Source organism: Corylus avellana, chromosome 1 (genome assembly GCF_965113065.1).
Source record: "Corylus avellana chromosome 1, dhCorAvel1.hap1.2, whole genome shotgun sequence".
Classification (NCBI taxonomy): Eukaryota; Viridiplantae; Streptophyta; class Magnoliopsida; order Fagales; family Betulaceae; genus Corylus; species Corylus avellana.
The window spans coordinates 6,433,182-6,448,026 of NC_142490.1; the positions used below are offsets into that span (position 1 = coordinate 6,433,182).

Here is a 14,845-nt window from a genome sequence, read left to right on the forward strand (position 1 = left end):
AGTGATATATGAGATATAACAATTTAAATGTTTGAAACATAAATTTATTCAACCATAACAAATTTTTGAAAAGATGATTATGATAATATACATAAATAATTTTTTGAAAACCACATTATTTGAGAACTAATATTTTACATTTTTTTATGTAGGCATGAAAATATAAATTACAAGTTACGTTTATATGTTTTAAACAATAGTTAAATTATTTACTACGAATTTCCACTGGCCTAGAGGATCTACTTGTCCTATAAGAACTAGGAAACTACAGTCTGTTAAAGTTCAAATAAATAGGAAAACCAATATGATAGGCTTAAAGAGAGTGTATTAGGGTTAAATATCAGAGCAGCCTAGGGTTTTTTTCTCCATCACCACTGTCGATTTTTCTAGGGAATAGCAATGAAGATCATCATGGTAACAAAAGAAGTTCATGTGCCCACAAGACCAAGAAGCAAGCTTGTGCGTAAGAAGAAGGTGAGGAGGTTGTGTCTTGCCTCTTTTATCAGAAGCCTAGGGCTTACCGAGAAACAGATGAAGGAGAAGATCAAAAAGTTGAAGTATTCAAGGGACTATTCTTTCTTATTCTCTGATGATGATGATGATCATTAGACGATCATGCATGGTGTGAAGCAAAACAATAACGGTAGGAGTGAAAGCAGCAGGAAAGTAGAAGATATTAAAAATAGGTTCAAGAGGAATCTTGTTAATGGGCAACGTGCATGGGTGTAGAATAGATGATGTACATTCATGTGTAGTTGTTTTACAATACTCGATCTTGTTGTAATGTGGTTTAATTTATAATTCATATAATAAAACAACTATTGATTGTTTGATGATCAGCCCATGCAACTAACAATTAAATACAATATTTGAATTCTATATACAATCTAATCTATTAATCTATCATTAACTTACGTTAGAGTTTGAATTAATTATTATTATTATTTTTTAATGTTTTGTGATGATCCGTTTGTTGTACTGTTGACTCAATCTTCGGAGGAGCTGAGCTTTCGCCAAGTGCAAGTGTTTGATTTCAATTCTATTTCATCCCGATTGCATCAGCCAATCACATCATAGAAAAAACATTAAAATAACCCCTGACCCGACAATATCTTTCTGTTTTTTTCTTTTGAGGAAAAATACTCTTACAAATAGTATTATTACTCAAAAAAGAATTACAAAAATCAAATCCAAAAATATTGAGATTTTAGAAAGAGAAATAATTGATTTCAATAATTTGTCCATATTTTTTTTCATATTTATAAGGTTCACTATTAACTTATATATAAAATTTATATATATTCACAAATTTAATGGTTAATTTGTCAGAGAATATGAGCAAAATATTAACACTAATAATTTCTTAACTAATATTTAGATTAAAACAGATTTTTGTTTTGTGTAAATTAAATTAGATAACTATAAACACAAAAAAAAAATTATAACCCGATTTCTTTTTAAAGAAGAGCTAACACGTGGCAAAAACCAAGAAAGCCAAAAAAAGAAATGAAAGGGAAAACATACACCGCACAATTAACAATAACAAGCATCAAGTATATTAATTATATTATGATAAAGATGACTACATAAACATTCACGGAGAAAGATCATCTACATTTCATTTGAATAGAAGGAATTCATTTAATTGTTTTAAGAAGACATTTTTGTCTAAATGAAAAACAAAAAGTCCAAAAATGACAAAATTACCTCATAAAAACAACCAACTTGTTCCTCTCCATTTCATTTGAAATGGAGAGGATCCAAGTCCAACATTCGCCAAGTTTACCAAAATAATATTAAGCATCAAACAAAATTAAAACACAAAATATAATAAAAATTGGACATCTACCTAAATGAAGGCAAAAAAAAGTTGAAAATTATAGAAAACTAGTCTATGCCGCAGCAGCCTGCCTCAATGTTTTCTATTTGCCAAAAACTATATCGCGATTCAAAAGAAGAAAAAAAAGGGCTTTTATGCTCCCACAACTTCAGTGTCCCCCTCGACCACTGTTTCTTCAGCTGGCCTCTCCACCTTCACACCAACATCATCGTGGTAGTCACCATGAACCTAACAAACATATGGTTTAGAAAAATTAAAACAGGAACTAGCTCTTATTTATTGAATTTATGTGCATCACAATGTGTACTCGTGTGAGAAAAGGCCTAGCAGAATGGAAGAGAAATGCTAGAGATCAATAAGTTCTTCATATTTGACTTATATCCTTATATAAATTCAATAGATCAACCAATAGATTTGTTGAGTTCACCATTGATTTATGTAGGGTCTACATAAGTTCACAAATCTAATAGTTGATTTATAAGACGAGATAGGCCAACTATGAGAAAAAATATTGACCCCTCAGGATGGAAAGTATGTCTTGTGCAATCTATATGCATCTTCTAGCTCAAGTAATGTGTACCTAGCAAGTTAATAGACTAGACTAAATTGAAGAACCATATAGTGACTGGTATACCTCCATCAACTTGCCAAGGTCAAATTTAGGAGCTTTAAGGATCTTGACTTTTCGGATGAAAACGTTTTGCAAGGGGTAGATGCCAGTTGTTGCCTTTTCTATCTCTCTGCCAATCATCTCTGGTATGAACTTCGAAACCAAATCCTTCAGATCGCATGAAGAAGCCTGGTTTACCATAATCTCCCTCATCTTTCGGCGGATCTGACAATAGAGAAAAGCCACAAAAGAAAACCTAGCATCATTTTTGTTCATCCACAGCAAACCAGACTATAGGGAGAAACAAGACTTGAAACACAAACCTGACGAATCTGACTAGACTGGGCATAACAGGTCCGCTTGACCTGGTTTACACGCCTCTTTGTAAATCCAATGCAGAACATTCTCAAGGTATAGTTGTCAGTAGTCTTGACATCCACATGGGCCTCAATCAATGTCTGCCACTTGCGCACCAGTGACCTGAGCTTGTCCGTTGTGAAATCCATGCCCTGAGTTCAGCAGGAAAACCAAAATAAATCATGCAAATAATGCAAAATATTAAATGAATACCAAAATTGTCTCCTGTTGAAAAACAAACAAATAATACAAAATAATTTGCTACCCCACCCAGAAGTTCGTGAGCACATTCCTCCCTTGCACATCCTCAGATCTCAAACGGATCTTCCTGTAAGCATGTTGTTCATCATTCTGAAGATCAGCCAGAGAAACCTCAAACACCCGATGTTTGAGCCCTTCTGAAGCAATCTGTTAGATAACATGCAACAGAAAACATTTAGTGACAAATATTGGCAGAATGATTGTTCAATTGCCAACAACTAAACAAAGCTAAGTTTTCTTTAGATGGCCAAAAGCAATAAAATAGGAAATTCACAACTACAGAAACATGAGCTACCCTATTAAGGTTGTAATTGCTTGTATGATTTACTCCAACACAGATATAGGAGCAGGTTACCAATAATAAGAAGACACACTGACAGCTAAGCATTGTTGGAAAATGCAAGACTGCTAACTAGAATTTATGGAAATCAACGTCACACAAAGAATTTGTGAAACATAGCCATATCAACTCCCTAGTCAGCAACAAGAAGCTGGTCTACATCAACTCCATATCAATTCAAATTCAAATTAGTTACTTCCCATTAAATCAATTGGATGACTCGTTTTATCCATGTACACCTTAAATTTACAAACACGTGCATAAACCAACCAGAATCTTATAAGCTGTTTTAAGTGCAGTGCATACACAAGCATAAAACTAAGCTGCTTACCAACAAGCATAAACACTTGGGAAATAAAAATGCATACACCCATATAGGAAATAGAATATCAAATAAACTTAAAAGACCATATCTCAAAATATAAACTAAAATAAATATCAAATCTAAAACAAACAAAATTTGGGCACAAAAATACAGTATAATTGAACTAGAGAAATGCTAAAAATCATTCCATCAACCATCTCCGTATAGTGAATGGTGAATCTACCATTGAATTTTTGTGAGATCCACGTGAGTCCACAAATCCAACAAATCCAACGTGGATTCATTAGATTTGCAAAAAGATATGGCTGAAAGATGGTTGAGAGAATGATGTGTTGCATGTCTCATTGAACTACAAACTCTTGTTTTGTTTTCCTTTTTGTGCGCCAAAGGAATAAACAAATATGTATTTGCGACAAACCAAATCAAAGCATTATGCAACCCCCATGATTTCAAATGCCCTCCTCATATCCTACATTGTCTCATGAACAAACCAGCAGGCAAACATACAACACCCTAAACACATAAAAATCCTATCGATGCATACATACATACACAAACATATACAAATATATGTACGTAGGAAGAGAGGGAAGGACCTTCGTGCCCTGAGTTCTGGTGACAAGCGTTTTGCCGACCTGGCGTTGGTCGAAGAGAGATGGCGCCTTAATGTCATACCAATCCTTCTTTGCAAATGGGTCAGCTCTGTAAATTATCAGATCCCATTTAAAAAAAAAACAAAAAACAAAGACAAATACAAAGTTCCATTTTTTTTATAAAACCAATCAGATCCCAGTTTAAGAAAATCAAAATTAGACTTTTGCATGAAATGAATCACAATTCTGCCACTCACGCTTTCTTCTTCCCTCCCTTCTTCCCCTTCGAAATCCTCTTATTCTTCCTGCAATTTCAGCACCAGCCACATAATTCAGAAACGCCAATTACACAGACAAATATATATATATATATATATATATATATATATATATATATATAACGCCAATTACACAGACAAATATATATATATATATATATATATATAGTTTTTTTTTTTTTTTAGAACAAATATATATATAGTTGAAAAGAGAGAGAGGTACCCGACTGCCATTATTGGTCGTTAAGGTTTGGACTGCGAGCGAGGCACACAGAGAGTGAGTCGGTGAAATAAAACCCTAGGGTTATGCAGGTATCGATATATATATGCTTATATATGTTTTGTGCTTCAGAAGTGCCACTGTTTTATGGGTTTATTTGAAACAAACGCCAGGCGTCGTGAGCCCAAAGGTGGGCCCGCACCTGGGCCCGATCATAGTCAAGCCCAATTCGGCCCATACCATACATAAGACGTGCTTTGATCAGCAACAATTACATTTTTAGGTGTTAATATACTCCAATAAAGTAAAGGGGACTCTCACAACTTTCTTCTATCTTTCTTTTTCTTTTTTGAAAATCCGTTATTTATTATTTTCTCATCCTTCAATTGGGTGTCAAAATTTGTTAAAATATCTAGAATATTCCTCGATATATTTTTCTTATAGACCATTTACCATAGTTGTTAGTTGTATGTTTGTAATCTCTAGCATTTTGATTAAGCCTAAGCTTTAAACTAATTTGTGATTTGACATTATTTTTTCACTTAAAATGAAAGTTGAATCTAAAGTATTAATTAAATAATTAAATTCACAATTTTTTTTAATCAATTTAAACTTTAAAAATAATTGGTGATTTAATAATATTAGAACTACATTATACCATTTTCACCTTGGTTGAAAATTTTATTGCATCAGGCCATCAGGGTGCCATTTACCTTTCTTATTTATTTATTTTTAAAAAAATTCCCTCTTTTAAACCGTTATAAAGTAGTAGAGGAGTCTCCTTCCAAAAAAAAAAAAAAGAGTAGTAGAGGAGTCTTGGGCATTGATTAATGGATGGCCAAATCTTAAAAGTCTTGGGCATTGCATTTGGAGATCTATTAAATAGCACAATTACGATTTCTTTGGATCTCAATGATCGTTTAAAGTACCAATCATTTTTTTTAATGATGAAAAACTCCTCAAAGGTAGAATCATTTTGTATATCGACCCATATTGGATAAACCTTAAATCCGTTCACAACGTCCATTCATATGAATCAGGTAACATTCCAACTTTGATACCCAAAAAAAAAATAAAAAAATAAAAGAGAACATTTCAACATCAGCCACAGCTGGCCCCATGAAATTGTTTATACCCAAGAAGAAGGCACATCCAAGTAAATGATGAATACAAACTTGGGACATAGCATTACTACTTTTATGAGTGACCGGAGAGCTTCTGTTTGCTATAGGGTAAAAAAAATGCTACATGTGCTTTTAAGTGTTTACTATCTAATATGACAGTAAAAATCACCGTTGTTGTGAAATACGCAGAAATCCAACATAGGGTAAAGACTTTACTGAGCTTACATGAACTTTTGCCATCCATTCATCGGACCCACAAAAAATGAAGGCATAAAAAGAGAGAATTTGGAGGACTGCATAAGGGAGGGGAAGAAATTCAGAGACCCAAATGAAAAGACATAAAAAGCATATAACACTGCAGGGTGCCATTTTTTGATTCCCTCACACAAAATCTTCGCATACACCTTCAAAATTTTGGTGCGGTCTTGTAAATCTTACATCAAAGAACAGGAAATAACAAAATGTGAGATGGCGAAGAAAGTAGAAAGAAAATGACATCTCAACTTATGCAAAGGGAAAAGTCACCTAGTAATATTCCTACTTCACCACTGGAGTATCCTAAAAATTACATCACACTGACATATCAAAAGCTGGAGGAAAAAGCACAAACAAATACAAAAGAGTTTCGTTTTTCATATGATGAAGTCCAAAATATTAGCAAGTAAGCTATCTGGGCAGCAAATTGTTGATGCACCCTTATAGTTTTGGATGGATGGGCAATAGTAATGAGAATCTCAATAATTGGAGGAGACGAGGAGTTATAATGAAACTTTCAAGCTTTTTAGGGCAGTGGTAAGCAGAGAAAGCTTGTCAGGTGCTCTCTGCTTGTAGTCTCTCTCCAAGGCTGTAGCTGCCAGAGATTGTAGCTCTGGGCTTTCCTTGTCGTCCTTGTTCCGCCCTTTAGTAAGCTGTCCTATGGCAGCAGAACACTGGATGGTGGGAGGAAAAAGTTCATCTAGTCAGAAATTAGTTACAGCAAAACAAGGACAAATGGGAGACAAGAAAGTGCACCAGGATTGACAATTAATGACATTAATTAAAAAAAAAAAAAATCACAACAATCCACCAAGAAAAATATCTCAGATAAAAATTAAATGACAATTTACATGTCTGTGTGTGCGTAGATGAATGTATGTATTTGAAAAGTGAGAGAGAGAGAGAGAGAGAGAGAGCTCACCAAGCAGATACCAAAAAGCGCTCTGGTATTTTTGCCTCCAGTCAACTCTATGGTGGAGGCATAGTATTTTTTTGCAGTCTGAACGTTTTCTAGGCCACCAAGTGTATAAAGCACCTGTTGTTTACAGAAGCAAAAGAAGAGGTGTTTGTTCAGTGATTATTGTTAAAAACAACGCAGTAATATTCATTAACATTACTTTCAACCTCATACAAAAATGTTAAAAGTATCCAACCCAAATGCTTAGACACTCAACCTTAAGGCTTAAAATTGTACACGGAGAGACCTACCCAATATACAAAGCAACAACTAAGACAATACCCAGCCAGTGTTAAATTTATCTTTTTCACAAAAGAAGATAACTATGACCAGGACACCATCATTTTGCATTAGCATATCTAGAAAGAAAATAATGAGAGAACAACAGAAGTTGGAGACTGACAGAAATGGAGGATGATGGTAGTTCTCTGATATTGAGTGCTGATAGAAACATTTTTCAAAAATATTCTCTTAGTCCAGAGGAGAATGCTATAGGCAAGAAAGCAAGAAAGGTCCTGTTAGCTTCAGGCCTTTATTTAATGCAAGCATGGTGAGTAGCTTCAGTTTGATAGAAAAACAAGTTGATTTTTCCCCCCTTTTTAAATCTGACAAAGATGAAGGCTAACTTGTTAAGTATCAGAGAACTACAAATTTTTTGAGTTTTGGAATTGGAGACTTAGGGAGGCAATATTTCAACATTGGTCAGCCTAGTCCAACAGACCCTGTCCAACCCAAGAACATCCAAATTCAGACAGAATGTGCAGATATATGGACAGTCGCATTTATACCGAACTAAAATACAGTTCATTTAACTGTACCTTTCCTTTTCTTTTTTTTGTTGGGTAAGTTAATTTATTTGTAACTCGCAATATTAATAGATCCACCAAAGAACATTTCATGGAAGTGGCAAGTTCATGAAACTTTTTTAATAATATCAAGATGCAAATCATCACATGCCCATTTGACTCAAATTTGGGACTTTGGAAGCAAGAAAGGCGATCCAGAAAGAAGATTATATGAGCAAGCAAGCAGTTCAGGCTGGCATCAAAACTTTTTTTCTGTCAGGTGGTGTAAAGTGAGGTTTTCAGTTAAATCGATGAATTAGATGATTTACAACCTGGGAAGGTATTAGAAAATTTCATCTGAGAGGGCACAATTCCATACAGAATCTGGAAGCCAGTAATGATATCCAAAGTTGTCTTCCGGTCTGGTTCCTGGCCTTTGACTAGTGGGAAGCAGGCAAGTGCAATAGGAACATGACTAAGGAAGAAGCTGAGCCAAATAAATAAAGCATGTCTTTCTGTATCATTTAATGGCCTGTAAAAAGTGGATTCATATATTCTCTACACTGGTGGATTTGGGGTCATGATATATTGCATCATCAATTCCCTATTAAATGTGTTCTCTGTTTGGTGGCTATTAAACTATATGCTGTAGCTCAGATTTTTTGATTTCCAGAATAACTTTTTTATCCTTAAAAACTGGAGGATGGTTAATGAAGTCGCACCCTACTTTCCATAATGTTCTCTATAAAACATTAGCTGTATTTATATCCCATGAAAATCAAGGGGCAAAAAGGGAATATAACAGTGATTCAGTGAACAAGTGGAAGTACTGACTCGTTGAAAAAAAGAATTGAAAGAAAGAAAAAGCCGCTTACATCAGCATAGGCTAAGTGGTACTGGGGAACCATTGGTTGAGACAGTATTAACTCCTCATAGCAAAATGCTGCTTGCTTGTACCTAAGATAAAAACAGAGATATAGATTATGAAACACCAAAAGAAGGCAATTTGGTAGCCACTAATTCCTTACATTTGCAAGGAGGCATATATTTCAGCCAGTTCTCTCCAGGCATCATGATCAGCCATAAATCTGTTAAATGCAGGAAAGACAACATCAGCAGGATCTTTTGCAGACATATTATGAGAACTTCTTTCATAGGACATATAGTGAGAACTTTGAGAGAGAGAGAGAGAGAATGGAAGGGAGGCTTTTCAGATCCATCTCACATTTCAAGATATTTGTTAAGCCATTCAATGGCCCCAGACATATTTCCTTGCGCTTTCGCCATCGCTACCCTCCTCTTATGTATTGCCTGTATAAAAAAAATTAAAGCAAGTGAAGACTTCAATAGTTAATCATGTTTTTTTTACTATTATTGCGGTCCATTCTTTTGATTTCTTTCAATAAGTAATAATACACGGTCCATTCTTATGAAAACAAATGTTTTGTTTCATAAATAATCAGTTACACAAATTACTTGATCTAATGGATTATCTTCCAAGAGGCTTGAGTAAGCTTTTTCTGCCTCTTCCCAGGATCCCTTTGCTTCAAACAACAATGCCTCCAGCCTGCCTGTGATTTATACCAAGATTGATACCGGACCATCAAATATACTGTACGAGATTTGAGCTAGCACGACAACAGAAGAAAGAATATCTCCAAATTTTTTTTTTTAAAAAAAATGACATTGAATATCAACAACTAGTGAAATTAATATCTACTCCAAGCTACCCAAACTTCTGACAGCAACATAGGAGCCGGAGGCAAACATAAATCAATTCTGCACACATGCACAATATTTAAAGCAGTCATTGCCAAACCCAGCACAGATGTTAATCTTGAGCAACTCATATGCATTGCTATCAAAGGTTTCTTCTACTAAAACCAGCCTGTCCAAACTAGATATAACATAAAACCCCTGTTTTTTAATAGAAGTTAGCATGCTGGGATAAAGCAGCACCATCTTGTGGAGAACATCAGTCACAAGGACAAGAGGATAGTTTTGTAGAGTTCTAAAACGAACTCTTTACACTTCTAAATATCTTGTAGCTTCATATCTACAAACGTCAGAACTTCATCAACTCTTCAAAAACTTTCTTTGTATGCAAATGGGTTCTAGCTCAAATAGTATTTCTTCTCCTCTTAAGATAGAATTGAAGGGGAATAGGTTCAAGACCCACTACCACTAGATACATGTGCAACTAACTAAATTAAAAAAATAAAAATAATATAAAAAAATAAAAAATAAATAAATAAATTGTTATGCCTTCTTTTGAGGTGGGTTGAGGAACCCGCTGCAAGGAATGAGAGAGAGAGAGAGAGAGAGAGAGAGAGAGAGTAAAGAGGGACTATTATAAATTCAAGAAGGCTTTATCTTGTGATTGAGTTAACACATATTTGATTAGGTTTTCAAGCATGGAATTCCATTGTGAATTTGTCACTTCAGATTGTTTAATTCACTTAAGACTTTCATACCATATATTACTGGGAAGAATGCTTATAACGATGATATAAACCCTCCCACAACACTCCACTCAGTGGAGTAAAGTACCAGATGGTAAAAGAGTGAATATTTGTAAAATTTTATTTCATAAATTACAACATATTTGTTGCAATTATATAATTAATAGTTCGTATACAATCACAAAGAAGTGTCGAGTTCGAGTTTGTGCCTGACATGAGTATTTCGGACAGTTTCTGTTTTATTATAATTTTATGATTAGCATATGCCATAATATAAGAACAAGAAATTAAGCTTTAAGCATTAAGCATTTACATAAATTTCAAATCACTGACAGCCATTCTTATTTCTTTCATTCCATCAAAGTGCTGATGGAATATATGTAAACACATAGAGATGTGAGTGAGTGAGCCTATGCATGCCTCTATTAAAATATGACTTAAATTAAGAGCCCACTAGTTTCAGAAAGGTAGTAAACTCATTTCAACATCGTGAAAGAAGATTCCTTTTGCATGTGAGAGCTGGATACGTAGCTACTAAGGATGAGCCATGAAGATACATAATAAGCCACTGAACAACAACACACATATGCTTAAATATCACAACCTTTTCCAATACAAGTTCAGGCATGAGGACAGATTTGGTTTGCCGCAGGTTATTTCAACTTACCAACCCTTTTACTCTCTGGAAATTTCTTATGTAGAACCTTTATGCAGTCCTGTAATAGATTCACAAGTAAAATATAATCAACTTCAAGACCAGAATTCAAGCCAGCAATCCATTCAGCAAATTCACATTGGTAAATAAGTTGATCCATGGTTCAAGCAATGATTAAAAAATGCATGAATGTAAAACCTAAACTCAAAATAGACCAGAAGAAAATTCTACCGATGCAAAAACTCATCTAGTCCAAATAAGGTACGTATAACATTCAAAAATAGTATGATTTAATTCAATGAGTAGTTCACAGAGTTGCAAGTTGCAAGATTATATCCAAAGCATAATGAAACATTACGCTGCAATGATTACTGTGTTATGGTAAATTTAAAGGGAGTGATGAGTTAGCATATCAAACCACAAAAAAAAAATGTCTCTAGTTATGCCTGATCAGCATGCGCTCCCCTTCACCAACATGGTCTGATGAGCAAAAAAACCTTCTAATTGTGTAGATGTGTATACAAAGAGGAAAAAGTCACTTGGGTGGGACTCCAATAGGAATGAAAAAAAGGAATTACACGTCGGAACCCATAAGAGAGACACCAAAAAGTCCATCATAGCACTGAGCATCTATGGTCTGTGTACAATATGCTTTAAACATCTAACATGAAGGCAAGGATTATGCTAATTAAACCATTAAGGGGCTATCTCAACTAAAAGACAAGGTCACATGTATGAAATGGATATAATGCCTCCTCCAAGAAAAGGAGGAACTATAACACACAAGGACCCCCAGAGGTTATGTAAGAACTATGGGCCAAGGTTTTGCCAAACTAACAGTGAGAAGCAGTCAAACCAGTGATGCAAGCATAAAATAGCATCACTTTGCATTTTATGCATGCAACGGCACTATATGAAAAGAGTATATTACATATATATGGAATTCTCAATCTAGAGCATAAGATGATTTAATTCAAAAATCAGGTGAAAACTTTACGGGGAGGCTTAAACACAATCTGTGAAAGCAAAATTAAATAAGAAAACATTGTACCTTTGCAACATCAAGACATTGGCAGTCCATGGCTGCAACTGCTACTTGGTCATACAGAGTCCATTCTACATCAGAAGATACATACTGGTTAGTCATAAGTCCAGTCCACTAAAAGGAGGATCATAGATTAAAGGGAGCTAACAATTACATAGCCAGGAGAGTCAAGAGCCAAACTATGAACTGCAATTAAAAGAGTCTACAACTAGAAAACGCAATTTGACAAATTACTGCAAATGAAAATGCCCCTCATTGGCTATGAAATTTAGTAACAACTATTTGACATCATAGACAAGAAATCCAGGTGGTGCCAAAAATAATTGGATCACCATAGAAGCATTATGGCCTATGTATGTTTTATGATTTCAACCTTTTATTTGCTTATACACGTCAAAACACAACTTTATATTCACACAAACTACTAACACATGGTAACATTATGAAAGAGAAATTTACACACAACACAAATAGGCAAAAGCCTCAGGCCCCAATAGTTCAATTTTGCATTTTATGAGAGATGATGCATAATGAGAGATTGGTATGTAACTTTCAAGGAAAAAACCTCAGGCAATAATATCTCACATTTTATTAGAGATGATGCAGAGTGATCAGAATAAACTTCTAGGAAGAATTAGAAAGGAAAAAAGAAAAAGAAAAAAAGAAAAAGAAAAAGAGTTTTAAGAAGACATCCGTTATATCCTAGAAAAAAATGATCCGCACATTGCTAACTAGTGGGTTGCTCAAAGTGAATATGATTACTTCTGAGAACTTGACTAGAATATTAATCCATCTGTTCTGCATACTACGAATCTATCCCCTTGTGTCTTTTAGCATGGTAGAGATATCTTTTTTTTTTTGAGAGCTAAGGCAGTGCTTGTTGCTGATGACTAAATTAAGTTTAAAGAGTACAATATTATAATTGAATGCAAATTATACTTGGATTAGGCATATGACAAGATTAGTTAAAATTTTCATCACATATTGTCAGAGAAAATGGGAGGGTTGCACCCTGTTTAGATCCTCAATGAACATTTAAAAAATGACAGGTGCATATTTATAGCTTCACACCCAACCCATTGGCATGTGTTGTATTCTTTAGTCCTATCACAGTCAACCAACTGGCATGAGTTCCAGAGTGTTGCCAGTGAATATGGTTAATTCTAATTATACACGCTATACTGTCACATATCCATAATTGGCAGAATTGCATTTGCTCACTGGGTTTGCACTGAACAGGATTACGCACAGCATAAGTTTTCCTCCGGTAAGCTATTTAAGAAAGAGTGGCAGCTTCGTAAAAAACGCTGTGGCTTCTATCAATGGCCACCTATTGGTAATCTAAGTATATATCATTGCTTTGAAGTCTATGTTGTTACAAGACACCTCCCAAATTAATCAAAATGCTCCACAGAAACCTACACACAATTCCTTGAAATCTAACCAGTTAGAGAGAGAGAGAGAGAGAGAGAGAGAGAGACTCAGGTGAAACCCATAACAAAAACATCACACTAATGACAGATTCTTATCAATAAACAATTTTCACAAAAAAAAAAAAAAAAAAAAAAACACCGCATAATAAACAGAATACAAGTGATTAACACAAAACTAAACATCCAATTACGGAATCAAAACAATTTCACTATCCAACCCAATTCTAGTCCATGCCCAATTAAAATCAAATTCCCAATCATCAAATCCACACAAACCCATTTCCACTGGCCAACAAAGAAGCTCGAACTCACCATCCGGGCCGAGGCTGGATCGCTTTTTGGGGTCGTTGAGAATCGATAACCCGTGCTTCAGAACCTTCTCAGAGCGCCGGACCTTGAGCTTCCTGACCAGGCAGATGTACTCCCAAGCCCCTCCTCCTCCATTGTCCACCTGGCTCTCCAGATTGCTCAACTGGGTCTCCTCTGTCTTGCTCACCATCGCCACCAATTCACAGGTACAGCCGCAGAGAAGAACCAATTTATCAAACACGGAAAGCAAAGCTCTTTTCTGTCTCTCTTTGTGTTTTGTTCGTGAGCTCTCTGCTTTGGGCTTTGGATCTGTTATACGGGATTTGACTAGGGGGGCGTGTTGGTTTTGGGGGTCCAGGAAACACTCTCGAGACACAAGTACAGCCTTTTCCATTGTTGGCCATTTTGGTGGTGGGCCCCAATGTGGGAAGATTAATCCAACTGGCCGGGTGATCCTTGATGAGATGATTCTGGCCGTTGGATTTTTTTGTTCGTTAAGTCTGTGTTTAGCTCAGGGCCTCAGGCAGTTCTTGAAGACCGTTTGATTAGTGTGAGCTCTCGAAGCCTGTTGGTCCGTTGGATTTGTGTCCCTTAATTCGATTGACTTCCAGCGTACAGCACTAAAAGCAACTTCTTTTAAATTTTTCTTAAAATCAAATTACTTTTTCTTCCTTATTTAAATGAATTTAACAGTAACATTCCTCCATATTATTTTTATATATTATTTAAATATTCTAAGAAAAAAATAAATAAGCCATTTAAATACTCTTTCAGATAAATGCTAGACGAAAAAAGAGAATAAGGATGAATTTTTTTATATTAAAATAATGTTAAGGAATTAACTTTTATTAAATAACATTATTACATTGAAAGACACCACATGAGTTTCCCAACTGGTCATAAAGAAACTCAATAAAAGTAATACTTGCACCTTGTCATCTAGCATAAGTTTTATGATAAATAACTCATTCAAAAATTTATGAAAATTACTTAAA

General features: G+C 34.9%; 2 protein-coding genes across 2 annotated transcripts; both read right to left on the reverse strand.

Moving 5' to 3' along the window:
* Positions 1–1,687: 1,687 nt before the first annotated feature.
* LOC132170630 (Ribosomal protein S3Ae) lies at positions 1,688–4,931 on the reverse strand. The gene is made up of 7 exons (XM_059581677.2): positions 4,828–4,931; positions 4,584–4,631; positions 4,330–4,435; positions 3,078–3,215; positions 2,774–2,959; positions 2,475–2,675; positions 1,688–2,068 (listed from the first exon to the last, which is right to left on the reverse strand). Exons 1-7 carry the CDS (start codon positions 4,836–4,838, stop codon positions 1,973–1,975), a joined length of 786 nt encoding a protein of 261 aa, XP_059437660.1. The 5' UTR covers positions 4,839–4,931; the 3' UTR covers positions 1,688–1,972.
* Positions 4,932–6,706: 1,775 nt separating this feature from the next.
* On the reverse strand, positions 6,707–14,165 carry LOC132172260 (Protein prenylyltransferase superfamily protein). The gene is made up of 9 exons (XM_059583733.2): positions 13,854–14,165; positions 12,115–12,179; positions 11,076–11,124; positions 9,423–9,517; positions 9,172–9,257; positions 8,975–9,034; positions 8,822–8,903; positions 7,126–7,239; positions 6,707–6,877 (listed from the first exon to the last, which is right to left on the reverse strand). Exons 1-9 carry the CDS (start codon positions 14,038–14,040, stop codon positions 6,707–6,709), a joined length of 909 nt encoding a protein of 302 aa, XP_059439716.2. The 5' UTR covers positions 14,041–14,165.
* Positions 14,166–14,845: the final 680 nt, after the last annotated feature.

What these genes read in the sequence shown, in the direction of transcription:
- LOC132170630 (XM_059581677.2), bottom strand. An exon ending in CCAGAACTCAGGGCACGAAG is followed by an intron (nt 3,216 to 4,329) that starts GTCCTTCCCTCT and finishes GTTATCTAACAG; the next exon opens with ATTGCTTCAGAAGGGCTCAA. An exon ending in ATGTGCTCACGAACTTCTGG is followed by an intron (nt 2,960 to 3,077) that starts GTGGGGTAGCAA and finishes TGCTGAACTCAG; the next exon opens with GGCATGGATTTCACAACGGA.
- LOC132172260 (XM_059583733.2), bottom strand. Translation starts at nt 14,040, where the DNA reads ATGGTGAGCAAGACAGAGGAGACCCAGTTGAGCAATCTGGAGAGCCAG. An exon ending in AAGATAATCCATTAGATCAA is followed by an intron (nt 9,258 to 9,422) that starts GTAATTTGTGTA and finishes TTTTTTATACAG; the next exon opens with GCAATACATAAGAGGAGGGT. An exon ending in ATATATGCCTCCTTGCAAAT is followed by an intron (nt 8,904 to 8,974) that starts GTAAGGAATTAG and finishes TTTTTATCTTAG; the next exon opens with GTACAAGCAAGCAGCATTTT.